The sequence below is a fragment of the Schistocerca serialis genome, chromosome 1 (genome assembly GCF_023864345.2).
Source record: "Schistocerca serialis cubense isolate TAMUIC-IGC-003099 chromosome 1, iqSchSeri2.2, whole genome shotgun sequence".
NCBI lineage: Eukaryota > Metazoa > Arthropoda > Insecta > Orthoptera > Acrididae > Schistocerca > Schistocerca serialis.
In genome coordinates this window covers 758,355,863-758,371,289 of record NC_064638.1, presented here as the reverse complement: position 1 = coordinate 758,371,289, position 15,427 = coordinate 758,355,863, and the positions used below count along the sequence as shown (strand labels likewise).

General features: G+C 37.8%; 1 protein-coding gene across 4 annotated transcripts; it reads left to right on the top strand.

The window, feature by feature from the left end:
* Positions 1-1,798: 1,798 nt before the first annotated feature.
* On the top strand, positions 1,799-13,658 carry LOC126482236 (hsp90 co-chaperone Cdc37). Of its 4 annotated transcripts, none has more exons than XM_050106234.1 (2): positions 1,799-1,880; positions 11,949-13,658. In XM_050106234.1, exon 2 carries the CDS (start codon positions 11,994-11,996, stop codon positions 13,077-13,079), a length of 1,086 nt encoding a protein of 361 aa, XP_049962191.1. In that variant the 5' UTR covers positions 1,799-1,880; positions 11,949-11,993; the 3' UTR covers positions 13,080-13,658. The 4 variants fall into 4 exon arrangements, with proteins under 4 accessions (XP_049962191.1, XP_049962183.1, XP_049962175.1 ...); XM_050106226.1 differs by lacking the exon at positions 1,799-1,880 and adding an exon at positions 2,327-2,438; XM_050106218.1 differs by lacking the exon at positions 1,799-1,880 and adding an exon at positions 2,466-2,592.
* The last annotated feature ends 1,769 nt before the right edge of the window (positions 13,659-15,427 follow it).

Here is a 15,427-nt window from a genome sequence, read left to right as displayed (position 1 = left end):
ACCTTTTTTCCTCCACTTCCAATCAGGAATCCATACCTACGATTTGTTGGTTTTGTTAATATTCACTCTGTAGGTCTTCCTGTGGAGCTGGTACTGAATAAAGATCTCAATGATTCTTGTGAGGGCTTGAAGATAAAACATAATAAACAAAAAGTGCACATATTTTGTTGTGATTGGTATCTTTACAATGATGATCTGTCTTCATATCACTTCCTCTCTCATGGTGCCAAGATTTCTGTTTGTGTGTATTACAATTTCTTCGATCATCTCTGCAGTGAAAAATAAGGGCTAAACATCTCGAGGTGTAGGACGATCTCCTAACGTGCACACTGGTCCTTCTAACATTGATACTCAATGTTTTATTATGTTCTCGTGTGTAGTTGTAGTACTGCAGCCTAGAGGTCGAGAATTCCGAGCAAAAAAATTTATTTATCCAAAGGATTTTCTTAGTGGGGAAGGGGTCTTCCTCTGCTCTGTATTGGAGCAATGTAGTCATAGTTTTGTATATCTACTTCTGGGTCAGTATCATGCTTTGATGACGATATGCCTATTTCATTATGGACGTATGACTCTTCAGAATCTATCTCGCCATTCAATTCTCCAGTTGCACAAGTTCCATTGTACTTCTCATCCAGTAAAAAACACATAAATGGAAATCTTTGGCCATTCTGAAAAAGAAGGGAAACGATAGAATAATGGTGGATTCTCACAAAAAAATTAGAATAAAACAATAAAGAGTCAGAAAATATCTTTATGTATAATATCAAGTAATTTAAATAATACTAAATTAATATAATAAAAAGGAAAATAACGTTTTAAACTTAAAATTCGTCATCTTAACATGCACTTATTTACTATAAGACAAAAATAAAACTTCAGAAGAAATAAAAATAGGTTAGTAAGATTATCTGCCCCACAGGCCAATAAAGATTAGATTAGATTAGATTAGTACTTGTTCCATAAATCATGAATACGACACTTCGTAATGATGTGGAACGTGTCAGGTTAATAAAAGGTGTCTATACAAGATATTGCATTAGACAAAATATTACATGACACTCAATATTGTTTTTTTTTTGTGGAGGTTGGGAAATTACCCACTTACTATATCCAAAAATTCATCTAATGAGTAGAAGGAGTTTCCATTAAGAAATTCTTTTAATTTCCTTTTAAATGCTATATAGCTATCTGTCAGACTTTTGATGCTATTAAGTAAGTGACCAAAGACTTTTGTGGCAGCATAATTTACCCCCTTCTGAGCCAAAGTTGGCCTTTCTCCTAGTGTTGTAGCCATGTACACTGCTATTACTTTTGAATTCGTTCAGATTGTTAATAACAAATTTCATAAGTGAATATATATACTGTGAGGCTACAGTGAAGATTTCTAGCTATTTCAATAAGTGTCTGCTGGATGATCTTGGATGAGCTCCAGCAATTATTCTGATTACACGCTTTTGTGCAATGAACACTCTTTTGCTCAATGATGAGTTACCCAAGAATATGATGCCTTACGAAAGCTTTTGTTAGTGAGATCATCTGCCTTATAGACAGACAAAGAATCACAGTTTAGTGGGAACATATGCCTTGGAGTCAGATACTAAAACATACATTAGTTGGATTATCTGCCTGTGAGATAGACTACTTTGCAGGAAAATGATGCCTATCTGAAATAGAGAAGTCTAGCAGCTGACAGAAACCTACCATGAAGAGGAGAGGTTAACTAAAGTATGTGGAGTCCGTATGTCCCTAGTTAAACATGCAGCGCTGTCAGCGGTGAAAATTCGGACCATATCTGTCTCTCAGGCAAGTAATCCGACTTAAGGAAATACCGGTATCGTGAAGTATAATTAATCTAATCGAGACTTCCAGAGAAAAATACGGTTTGTAAATTATGAAAATGACAGTGTTTGATACACACTTTTACAAAAAAATTAGTACACACACTTGTTTTGTTAATTTTTAACTTTTATTAACAGTAGAAATTATAGTAAACGTATTATCATTATTTGGAAGATGTTGAGTCACTAAGTATGTATGCTCATAAAAATTGTTTTCTATTTCCCACAAACATGGGGATTCAAGTTACTTCTTCACCTGATTCTAGAAATACTGTATTTTTTTAAATGAATCCTGCTGTTTCGTATTTTTCTAAAACGTTTTTAAACTGAAGGCGTATTCGGTATTATTTTTTCTAAGTTATGTATGGAATCCCACCTACATTGTGTTATGTATGATGTATTATACATATTTCGGATACTACAGCAAAATTTAAATGACTATTGACGCATATTAACGGTTGTTATCATTTGCCACTGACGTTTACGGTTGACAGGGAAAGTGATTCTGGAAAGTGCGAGAACGTCGCGTCTGCAGTTTCCTCCCACAATTGTTTGCTGTCACATAAACTGGGTTTTGAGGATCCGGGAAATTACCGTTTTGTACGTATTAACTCTGGTTGTTTTGATGTCGTGTTTGTTTTTATTTTATTTTTTAGTTTGTGTGGAAATTTTTTTGTATTATTCTCTTTGATCGTGCGAGAGTAAATATTGTTTAAGAGACGTTGGAGGTTGTTCAATTGCATTACTTGTCAAGGTACTGTAAAATGACAGTTTTTTCGTCAGCTTACAGATTAGTACCGAAAAACACAATGCACTTTTATTTCTCTGCTTTTTAAATCTGCTTCCATACTGCAAGTTATTATTTATGATATACTGTGTTCACCGCAGCCGTTAAAGATATATTAATTTGCCCATCTGAGCTCACGAGGTAAAAAGGACCAAGCCGTCACAGAATGTAGTATGAAGAAAATTCGATATTGACGCATCTCTTATATTCTTGTAATATTTGTTGTTACCATTCACAGACTAAAAATATCACTTTTTGAAGGGTCCATAAATATTATGTTGCCCTTTCTGTGCATAGCAGTACATAAATACGAATATATTCATTAACCTATTTCAAGTAGGGTTCATTTTTGCGTGAAGAACACATTGATCAATTATATTATGAGCGTCTTCATGTTTTTGTGTTCGAAATTAAGTTTTTTTTTCGAATTGAAGTTTTTGTTTCAAACCGTAAGATTCCCAGAAAAAGGTTTGTATACAATTAAAAACTTGGTAATGCCAACAGTAGATTTTAATATTTGAAAGAGCGTGCAGGAGTAGGTTAAGAAAACGGCAGATTTTGATTTAAAAGACGCGTTTCTTATGTAAACAAATAATTTGTCGGATATGCAAAAATTTGCTGCTGCATCTTTGTAATGTAGGTTGTGGTGGCAGAGGAGATCAAAAAACGACCAGTAGAATGAGTGGTCGTAAATTTTGTAACTGAGCAATTTTGATGTGTTACTCACTCCTGAAGATTATAGTTGGCCCAATTGAATGTGCGGATTTAATATTTTAGTATTTCTTTTGTTTAATATATGACTGAATTTTTTTGTGCGCTGTGCGTCGTTTCTTGAATCTTGGAAACCATAAAACTAAACAAATAGTGATAATTTGTTACTTCAAGCTGCCCTGTGAAGCATTCAGTTGGTAGGGAACTTCCTGCAAAAAGCGGAGGTCTGTGTTCAAAATGTGACCCACTACATATACAATTTGTTGTGAATGTGATTAATTTGTATTTCTAAGTTGAGTTCAGGGTTATCATGCAAACAACTCATTGATGACCACAGAATATTTTATATTTATTTTCTAAGTGGAGTAACATTTCGAAACCGAAGAAAGTGGCAGAGTGGTCAGCACACTAGACTTACATTTGAGACGATAACGGCTCAAAACCCATGTCCAGCCATCTTGATTTTGGTTTTCTGTGATTTCTCTGAATCGCTTTAGACAAATGCCGGGGTGGTTCCTTTGAAAGGACACAGCTGACTTCCTTCCCAATCCATCCCTAATCCGATAGGACTGATAACCTTGCTGTTTGGTTCCCTCCCCCAGATCAACCAAGCATCATTTCAAAGTGCTTTGGGTGACTCATGTATTGGCCCCCTAAGCTTGTATTTTTCACTGTAAATCTATAATGAATCTGTACATACATACAATGGGTGGAAAAGCTGTGAGAAGTGTTTGCTTGAACAGAAATGCAGATGCTAGCTCTCGTGGAATGTCCTCAACATGTTGCAAGTGTCAGTCATACTCGGAATATTGTCCTGTGCAGTTTTGATTGCAGTACATTGGAGCTCAGTGCATTTGAATGTGGGCATATTGTTGGCACTCATATGGTGAAGTTTTCGGTAACCACGTTTGCCAAAGAGTTTGCTATTTCACGAGGCACCATATTGAAGGCGAAAGCGTAAAAACCTCATCCGCTAAGTCATAATGCAGATGGATGCATGTGTAGAGTGATAGTGATGATGGTCATTGAAGAGGATTGTGACAAAAAATAAGAGGATGAAGCTGCAAAAGTAACTACAGAACTGAAAGTCTCATCCAAGATTCCTGTTGGTACCAAAACAACATTGAGGGAGTTCTAAAGCAGGGAATTGCTGGAAGAGCTGAAATTCAAAAACAGCGCTGAAGCTAGGAAACCAGGACATGACGCAATAGAAGAAATGTGTTTGACTGGAAGGCTCTTGTTTCATACTGTTTTCAACTACCGGCTGAGTTTGTCCCAAGACTGAAACATGGTAGTGGTTTGATTATTATTTGGATAGTCATTTTGCTGTATTCCAAGGACTCTGTGGTACTCTGCGAGATCACATTACTGCTGAGGATTATGTGGTCATTTTGGCTTATCAGGTCCTTCCCACAGTATAGTTCTTGTTTCCTATTGGTGATGCTGTGTTCCAGGATGACATGACTCCTGTTCAAACAACTTGCATCATTCAGGACTGGTTTTGTGAGCATGAGAATGAGTTGCTGCATCTCTCCTGGACACCACAGTAACCAGATTTCGATATTATTGAGCCTTTGTTATCTGCTTTTGAGAGAAGGGTGTGTGATCACTATCGACTTCATCATTGTTATCTGCATCTGCCATTATTTTTCAGGTAGAACAATAAAAGCTTCCCTTGGAAACCATGCAGCACCTGTATTTATCGATTCAAGATGACTGGGAGCTATTGTATAAGCCAATGGTTTTCCTACACCATTTTAGGCATCATAATGTGTTGTTGGCGTTTCCAAATTTTTGCTCACCCTCTGTGTCTGTCCATCACAACTATTTGCTAGCTTTTGCACCAATGCTGTATTAACCCACTCCCTGTAATAAGCATAAAAATATTTGTCAGTGCAGTAGCCTTTAGCTTTTCTGAATTAACCTTGTCTTTTTAATTATCTATACTACAGATCAGTCTCTTACCACAACAGTAATTTCATATTCACATTTATTGGTTTTGTCAGTGTGCACCCAAATTGTCAGCTTTGCAACCAATTGTCAGCTTTCCACCTAACACTGACGTTGGACTGTGCTACAGATTGGTTTGTCACACAACCAAGTTTTGATGTTCCAGTGTTCCTTGTATGTTGCTGTGTTGTTACATAGCTTCTTTAACACAGTTTCTCCTTTTTTAACCTTGTTGTTGATTCTTTTGTACTCCACTGTAATCAATGCAGGACTGAAAGATGCATGTTCCACTTATTAGCCTTAAATACCATGGGGTCAGTCAGCCCCCACTCAAAAAATAAAAAAAAGGGTGACTTTCAAGACATCAAACAATTGCTGTAACTTAACAGAATTCAGCAACATTATTTGTATGCACAAGTGTACGTAACTGTCAGATGAAGGATAATGGAAAGACAAGGAGCCATACATGACAGAAACATAACCATTGAGTAAAGTGTGACATAGTGAACCCCAGCTTTTGTTCTGGCATCTAATATATTTGTGTTCGTATAACATGCAATTGCATGACCTGAATGCCTAGTGAGACTATAAATTTTAAATTTGGTAAACTATTTTGAATTCCAGAAATGCAGTTATGTACTCTATATTTAAGGGGAATGAGCATGATAAAGTACTTGTAAATGTTCTACTTTTCGTCCATGCAAGTGAATCTTAACTATTTGGACATTACTGTACGTATGAAGTGGCCTGTGTAACTTGAGTAAAGAAAGATGTGTACACTCAGAACAATAGTATGAGTCCAGTATCAAGTGTTGATAAAATACCATTCGTTCTAAGACATAATTCACTTCAACCCTTAGAAATGGTGTACAGAAGCTTTTTGTACAGCAGATTCAGAATATTAAATGACAGCACCCACCCATTTCCTTTGCTATTGTAGAAGTACTCTCTTAACAAAGCTTGTCCATGTATCCTCCCCCCACCCCCCACCCCTCCCTCCAAACAAAAAAGCAAAATCCAGAAATTCCAGCAGTAGAGTGCTGATTATGACACGAAACCATCAAACAAAGAGTGTGGAGTGATTGGAAACCCAAATTCAAAGCTCTTGTGACATGCATTCACCCATTTATAGAAGCTGTTGATTTCAAAGTACGTCTAATGTAACCATAGGGTAACCCGCTCCCCAATTCGGCTTCTCACTACTGTAGTACTTGAAAACTTCAGATTTAAGTGGTCTCCCTCGTTTTGTAAGTGGCCTTGTCAAAAGGATAGAACAGTGGTGGGTAGAACTTCAGGGCACTCGCTAGGTGTTGGAATGCTAAATAATGAAATGTTCATTGAAAGCTTTGCATGTAAGAAACAAAATGATTATTCACGTGGCATGCGTTCTAAAAAATTCTCATAATGACCACATCTTTCACTAAAAAAACTGTGACAAATATTATACAAGAAGCAGAATAAGGCCAATGTTTTACAGATTATGCGAATGTATGGTGTCTGTTCTTTTGGACAAATTAGTCTGTGGAAATGTAAAAGCTTGAATGTTGTAGATAAGTTGTAGACATTTGAAAGAGAGGGAATGGAGAGGAAGTAGCGAAGTGAGATGGAAAGAAGACAGAGATTTTCGGCTGGATAATTCTGTGAATAATATGAGGCATTTAGGCAAAGATTTATAAATTAAGCAGTAATCAAGTTATGAACGTAGGTAGATGGTACAGAATGTTGACTAAAGGGATGTGTAATGAACAGTGTAAGGAAAAGATTGATTGCTGCTTACTATAAAGGTGACATGTTAAGTTGCAGACAGGTACGATTAAGACACTTACACATTAGTTTTAGGCCACAGCTGCCATCAGAAAAAGAAACACACACCATTCATTCACACAAGCAAGCACATCTCACACACACAACTGTAAACTCCGGCAGCTCAGACTAAAATGAAACTGTCACATGGAATGGAAGCAGTAATCTAGAGTGGGGGGGGGGGGGGGGGGGAGGGGAAGGGAAGGGATAGCAGTGTACAGGTTGGAGGAGAGAGGAGTGCTGTCCGGTGGAATGTGCAGGGACTACACTGCTAACAGGTGCAGTGTCAATAGGTTGTGGGGCAGAAAACGGAATAAAAAGGAGGGGAGCGGAGAAAGATGGACATGTGCATTGGCAGAGGTCGGCACACAGAAAGGGTGGGAGACACGTATAGGAAGGTGATACGACAGAGAGGATGGAAACTGTTGGGTGGAAGGTATGGGGACTGTATGTTACTGTAGGTTGAGGGCGGATAATAGGTTGAAAGAATAACTCCCATCTGCGCAGTTCAGAAAAACTGATGGCGGAGGGGAGGATCCAGATGGCTTAGGTAGGGAAGCAGGCATTGAAATTAAGCATGTTATGTTCAGCTGCAAGTTGTACCACAGGGTGGTCTCCTTTGCTCTTTTCCACTCTTTGGCAGTGGCTATTCATCCTGATAGACAGCTGGTTGATAGTCATACCAATATAAAAAGCTGTGGAATGACTGCAGCAGAGCTGGTATGACATGGCTGCTTTCGCAGGTGGCCCTGTCCCCTCTGATGTGATGTGGTAGGATAAACCTGCGACAGGACTGGAATAGGAAAAGCTGGGTGGGTGGATTGGGCAGATATTGCACGTGGCTGTTCCACAGGGGTATAATCCTAGTGGCAATGGTTTGGGATTGGGAGTGGCATAGGTATGGATTAGGATGTTGTGGCGGTTGGATGAGCAATGGAACAGTTCTTTAGGAAGCTCTTGGGTAGGATGTCCCACATTTCAGGGCATGTTGATAAATAATCAGAGTCCTGGTGAAGGATGTATTTCAGTTGTTCCAGGATGGGGTAGTAATGGGTAATGTCCCTACAACCTCCACTGAACACTTTCCACCACCTCTGTCCTATCACCTCCTCCCTATTCTCATCTCCCACCCACTTTGTGTGCCACCCTCTGCCAATTCATCCACCCACCCACCCAGCCTCCTCTGCCCACCTCCTTTTTTTTTTCTTCACTCCGCTTTCGCCACCTTCCTGCCCCACAACCTCCCAATGCTGCACTCATTAGTAGTCTAGTTCCTGCACACTCCGCCAGACAGTACTCCTCTCTCCAGCCACCCATACACTGCTATCCCTTCTGCAGCCCCTCCAGATTTCTGCCTCTATTCTAAGTGACATTTGCATCCTTGTCCAAGTTGCTGGGGTTGGTGGTCATGTGTGCGGAATGAGTGGTGCGTGTTTCTCATTCTTTTTCTGGCAAATGCTGTGACCGAAAGTTACTATGTGTCTTTTTAATTTTGCTTGTCTGCGTCTTACGATAAGTAGCAATCTATCCTTTTCTTACAGTGTTGATATTCAAACCTGTAATGTGGCAGTGTAGAATGAAGAATACACTATAAGGAGATTCACAAACCCATTTATAACTTTGGAACTAATCCCATTTATCAGTGAGAAAGAAAATGTAAAAATCAAATATGAAGTCATTCGTAAATGTTAACAGGAAGAGCAGAGTAGCTAAATGGCTGAAAGATGTGGAAAGAAATTGGGAGTTAACAATACAAAAACCTTATACAGCACACAAGAAGATCAAATTTCATTTCAGAAGTGTAAAATGTATGTATATTAATGGATGAGGTATGAATGGGAAACTGTTAGGTGAAAAAAAAGGGAGTGCATGAGAGATTCAGGAATGGTGTCAGGGTTTGACAGAACACTGAGTAGTCTAAGTTCAGAGAAGTCACCTTAGTGAAGCTAAAAGTTCATGGATTTTGGTATTGAATCATTCTTGTCAGAATCTTCAAATCTGACATTTCAGCCTTCTTGTTGAGGTCCTTCAGGAACTGACTGCGTGCTGGTATGTCTCGTAATGATTCATAAATGCAGAAGGGGAACTGCAATTTGTTTTTCTCTTTCTGTCTTTACATGTTGTTATGATGTAATCAGTATTCATTGTTTCCGTTTCTATTTCTGCAGAGTAATAGAACAGTATCTGGAATTTAAAAATTAATTATGCTATTGTTCTCAGGAATAATAGATATACCTTTTGACAGAGTTGTTCATGTTAAACATTGGAAAGGGATGTTGTAAGAAACCATGGATGATTTTAGGTCTTGTCACTAATATATGGAAAGCGCATCTAACCCTTCATTGAGCTCCAAATTCTAATGTTAAGTAGAAGCCCTTTGTTTAACACAAATGGATGACAAGGCATAAAGAACCATATACAAGAATAAAAGAATTGTGTGGTCCATCCCACTGCCCATTTTCTGCCATTGAATACTGCTGAAAATTTTCTCGTTCTCGCAGGTAGTTTTGAGGTATTAGAAGACTGGAAGAAAACTTTATTTATGTCACTGAGTAGAAGTTCTTTTACCACAGAAGACTTCCTGTCTAGTGGGTACAACAGTAGTACGAGGCTTGGTGTCAACATATCGGGAATTCAGAGAAGCAGTAAATCATCTTAAATCTTGCAATGTTTTTGGGTCAAACATAACTTCGGAAAGTTAATTCAAAGTGTTGGTTCTCCCCTTAGGGTCCTGACTTTTCAAATTTTTCCTCTTAAGTTGGGATAACAGGGATGTACTTGGTGATATGAAAAATTCCACAGTTGGTACTCTACAGAACAAAGTGCAAATTTTACTGTATATGATCATTAGGGGGCTACACTGGAGCTGTCTATTACAATTATACTTCGTGATAGAATTTGCTTACTTGCCACCATTTTTCTGAGTTTTAGTATGCTTTCCAAATGCTTCAAGGTACAAATGGTATGATTTGCTGTGCAAGACAACTCCAAGAGAAATACAGAGAACAGCAGACCATCTTCCATGGTCTGGAGAAAGTATTTGACTCAGGCCTGAGACTTCCGGCATGGACAGAGCTGACTGAATAATTATAAATGAAAAGCACAAAATGGTGGATATTCTGCAGCATTAATTTAATTAACCAGTTTTCGGTTTTCTAGGTTTTGTAAGCGTTTTGTTGATGTAGTTCAGCTTTCTTTCTTGGTGACATGGTTGTGTACTTATGGTGTTTATGTAATATATCTGTCTTTTTGAACTCGTGAACTGAGACAGGGCTGCATGTGTGGATCAGATCTCTTGGCTCCTCACGTATCCATCATGCTGTGTGAAATATCAGTAGGTACACCAGGCATTCATCAGGTTTCATGTTGACAGACAACTTATCAGTTTTCCTAAGATCCACTCCTAAAACTACTTGTCACCGCAAAAAGTAACTAAATTACATTATGTAGGTGTTTCCTCAACACCTGGTCTCACTCTAAAAGAGGTGCAGGATGTAGTAAACATAACAAATCATATGACCAATCTGGGCTTCCTACTGGTTCCAAAAAGTAAGGTCTTGTACAACCTAGATTACAACAGCTACAGCTCAGATACAACACTGGAGCTGGTGAACTCCTTTCCATAGATAGCAATTCTGTTATCTAAGCATGTTACCTGTGAACAAGGTGTTGAGAATTTGTACAGTTAATGCAGCCTTTGATAAACTGAAGTGTTGAGTCTTTAGGAATTAATACCTGACAGTGAATTTAAAACTTGATGTATATAAGATGGTTGATATTTGAATGCTAATATACAACAAAGAAACTTGGATGTTCCATTACACTCACTATAAAGATCAAGTGAGAGGACTGTCTCCAACACATAAGTTCAAGAATGAGCCTCCATCAGTATTGCTGGAGCAGTTGAGATGGCTGGGACACATTCACTTTGAGTGATTCCTGTCTGCCACACCGTATCCATTACAATGAACTGTGCTGTGGATCAAGATTCTTTGGAAGCTCTTTGAGGTTTTAAAAGAATCAGCTTAAACACAAAATGAAGATGCCCTGAGAAGGAAAGTTGCTGTTCACCATTTAACAGAGATTCTGAGTCGCAGATAGGCACAACACAAAGACTCTCACAATTTAGCTTTCAACCATTAAGGCCTTCGTCAACAATAGAGATGTGAGTACTCACTGCTCACACACACACACAACTGTAGTCTCAGGCAACAGAAACCACACTGCTGCAGTTTGTGTGTGTGTGTGTGTGTGTGTGTGTGTGTGTGTGTGTGTGGTGTTGACGAAGGCCTTAACGGCCGAAAGCTATAATTGTGAGTCTTTTCGTTGTGCCTACCTGTGACTCAGCATCTCCACTATATGGTGAATAGCAACTTTCCTTCTCATAATATTGTTACATTCCATCCTGGATTTTCCATTGATTGATATGAAGATGTCCGTTATCTACCCAGATACCTGAGAGGAAAGAAACTAATGTTCTTGAACAGAAAAGCCACGAACAAAGAGGGCCCTGTATAGCAAGCTAAGCTGTACCATGACCAAACCCCATCCCCCTCCCTCCTCCCTTACCTTCCACATTGTAGAATGTTTGTTGTCACAAGTTTCATACCAGAATTGGGCTCTATAGTCCTATAAAATGTACACATAAGGCAAATGAAGAAAAGATTAAAAAAATTTTTTTTTTTTTTTAAATGAATAAAACACTGCTGCTGATGAAGATATTACTTAAGTAGTTTTGTCTACAATACGTTTTCTCTTCTTAATTACATTGTTGTTTGTTTTTAGTTTAAAAACAGGTAAATAACACCAAGCTGTCATTGCATAAAAACTTGTTTTAATTTTTTATCTTTCATTTCCAGTTGTTTGCTGCTGTGTTCATATGCTGGTAATGAACTGAAGTGAACATGGTTGACTACAGTAAATGGAAAGACATTGAAATATCTGATGATGAGGATGATACACATCCTAATATTGATACACCATCATTATTCCGATGGAGGCATCAAGCACGAATAGAACGCATGGAAGAGCAGAAACGAGAAAAGGAAGAAATTGAAAAGAGCAGAACAGCAAATGAAAATAAATTAAAGGAAATAAAGGAGAAAATTAACAAAAGTGAGAAGAATGGGACAGAAAATTTGGATCAACTGAAAGTCGCCCTTCTACAGCTCGAGAAAGAGGCTGAAGAAATAAAGAAACGTGAAGAGGAATTCAAGAAGAAAGAAAAGACAACTCCATGGAATGTTGATACTATTGGTAAACCTGGATTTGCCAAAACTGTAATAAACACAGCTCCAAAACCAAAACGAGAAGTTTTGTCTGAAGAGGAGCAAGGAAAGCGTTTGAAAGAACATATTGCGAAGTATGAAAAGTTGATGAAGAATTTTGGAATGCTGCGACGATATGATGACAGCAAGCGTTTTCTGCAGGAGCATCCAGAACTTGTGAGTGAACATACAGCAAATTATTTGGTTATTTGGTGCATAAATTTGGAGATGGAGGAAAAACATGACCTGATGAAGCATGTGGCTCATCAGTGTATTTGTATCCAGTACATGTTAGAACTGGCACAAAAACTAGATGTTGATCCAAGAGCATGTGTTGGATCCTTCTTCAGCAAAATGGAAATTGCTGAAGAAGAATATAAAAAATCATTTGATGATGAACTCCACTCATTCATAGAAAGGATTCAGGTGAGAGCAGCTGAAAAGTTGAAGGCTGCCCTGGCCGAAGCTGAAGAAGAGGAACGTAAAGCAAGACTTGGCCCAGGAGGACTTGATCCACTGGAAGTCCTAGAAACCCTCCCACCAGAACTGAAAAAGTGTTTTGAAGCTCAGGATATAAAACTGCTTCAAGAAACAATTTTGAAGATGCCTGAACAAGAAGCACAGTACCACATGAAACGCTGCATAGATTCTGGCTTGTGGGTTCCAGATGCCAAAAAGAAAGAATCTACAGAAAAAGAAACTACAGCTTCTGATGACCAATAAGTTGTTTGAGAAACAGTGTTGGCCTTAAAATATTTCATGTATTTTTATGTATGTATATAATATTACAGTACTTATGCAAATTTTGTAAGTTACATGTAAGTATCAGTCAATAATATCGAGAAACTACTTTTAGCTGCAGAAATGAAGACATTTGTTATTTTATGTAGACAGTTTTCAAAGATGAAATTAAAAATAAATTTTGTCTGTTTGTGATTCACATATCTTGCTACAAAGGCAGACAATGTTTGACATATTTAAACCAGAAACTAAAAAGGTATGTGCGCTACTACTGTGTGTCACACTCACCGTCAGTCTTAAAGTATTTCTTGCTGCTGACAAGAGGAAGACATCAGGTGCTGAATTGTTTCATTGCTTTCTCTGCCTAAAATTGACACAGAGTTTACTTGCATTCAGAAAGCTATGTAGTGTTCATTACCGTTTTGGAGAATTTACTTTGTGGACAATTGCCATATGTTAGAAAATAACTATTGTCAGTTTTTTGCATTACAAAGTTGCAACATTTTGTAATTGAGTCTGTCTTTTTATCTTAAGGAAATTAAAGATTATAATATAATTAAATTTAGATTTTGTTTGACAATGTAGTACTATTTTGACGGGCACTACTTCTGGCATAGCAACTTAATAACACTAAAGAAGTTTTGAGCTGTGCAACATGATATCCCCCCCCCCCCCCCCCCACACACACACACACAAACTCAATGCTTTTGGTCATGGTGACAAGATGTGTATCTATGTAAAATATGTTTGCTAACTCAAATTAAGTGCTGTATTGAAAATTTTCTGGTGTTTTCATCTATTTATAGAGATGGACACGATAATGTTATCAATGATGATATTGAGATGTAAATTTTCCATTTCTTCTGATGGAGTTCAGCTCTTGAGATTTGCATTACAATATATGTTAGATATTCTCAGGAACTCGGCAAGAAAATATTTAGTTTTCATAATAGCTGTGTACCAAGATGAAAGCAAAGGTAATAGTTGTTGCATCTAGCGTTCAATCTTATTTTTATAACTGGCACTTATGTGGTACATTAAACTGCCTCAAGATTCAGCCTCCCACCCCTGATACTCACTTGCAAATTTATCAGTAATGAAACCATTTTACATTGTATTAATAATTTTTTAAGTATAATACAATTTGTTCGAAGTAAGCTGCAACAAAAAAACAACCCAATTAACAATTACAGCAACACCTAATTCAGGGACAGTTAAAGGGTCTGTGGGTAATGCCAATAATAAACAGAAAAGTCTTAAGCGGTATGCGATTTTCTGCATAATAGTGGTAGTTTTTGTAATGTATCTAATGTAAATATGAAGATACACAAGCCATTCCAGATATTGTATGAAGATGTAAATGCAGTATACTTTACGTGTTGGTATGTCTTCAGCCTGAAAGCTGTTCTGATTCAACACTCCACACAAGTCTCTTTTGTGTTTAGTAGGGCTGTAGAGGCTTCTACAAGCCTGCTACAACCTATGTCCATTTGAACCTGCTTCTGTAGTCAAACCTTGGCTTTCCTCTACAATTTTTAACCCACACAGTTGTCTCCATTACCAAATTCACAATTCCTTGATGTCTCAGGTTATGTCTATCAAATGATCCTTTCTGCGAGGAAGGTTATACTGTCAATTTCTTAATTCTACCAATTCTATTCAGTACCTCCTCCATACTTATTCAAATGACCCATTAAATCTTCAGGATTCTTCTGTATCACCTCATTCTAAAACCTATTCTCTACTTGTCTATACAGTAAACTGTACACTTCTGTACAAGCCTACACTTGAGACAAACAGTTTCAGAAGAGACTTCCGGATGCTTAAGTTTTATATTAGACATTAAGAAATTCCTCTTTTTTTTGGAAATTTTCTATGTCTATCCAGTCAGCATTTTATGTTCTCTCTACTTCAACCTTCATCAGTTATTTTGCTGCCCAAATAGCAAAAGTCATCTACTACTTTGAATGCCTCATTTCCTAATCTAACTCCCTCAACATTACGTGATTTAATCCAACACATTCCACCACCCTCGTTTCACTTTTGTTGATGTTCATCTTATAACTTCTTACTACCCGTTCTGTTCAACTGCTACTCCAAATCATCTCCGACAGAATTGCACTGTCATAAGTAAACCTCAGAGTTTTTATTTCTTCTCCCTGAACTGTAATTCCCTTTCGCAGGAGATAGTCTACAAACCTGTCTCGTTCTTTGCTCAACCAGTACTTCATTTCATGTAGTTAGTCTCTTATAACTATAGTCTGGTTTTTGTATAGGTTGGAAATAACTTTCTGCTCCCTCTATTTTATTCCTGCTACCTTCAGAATATC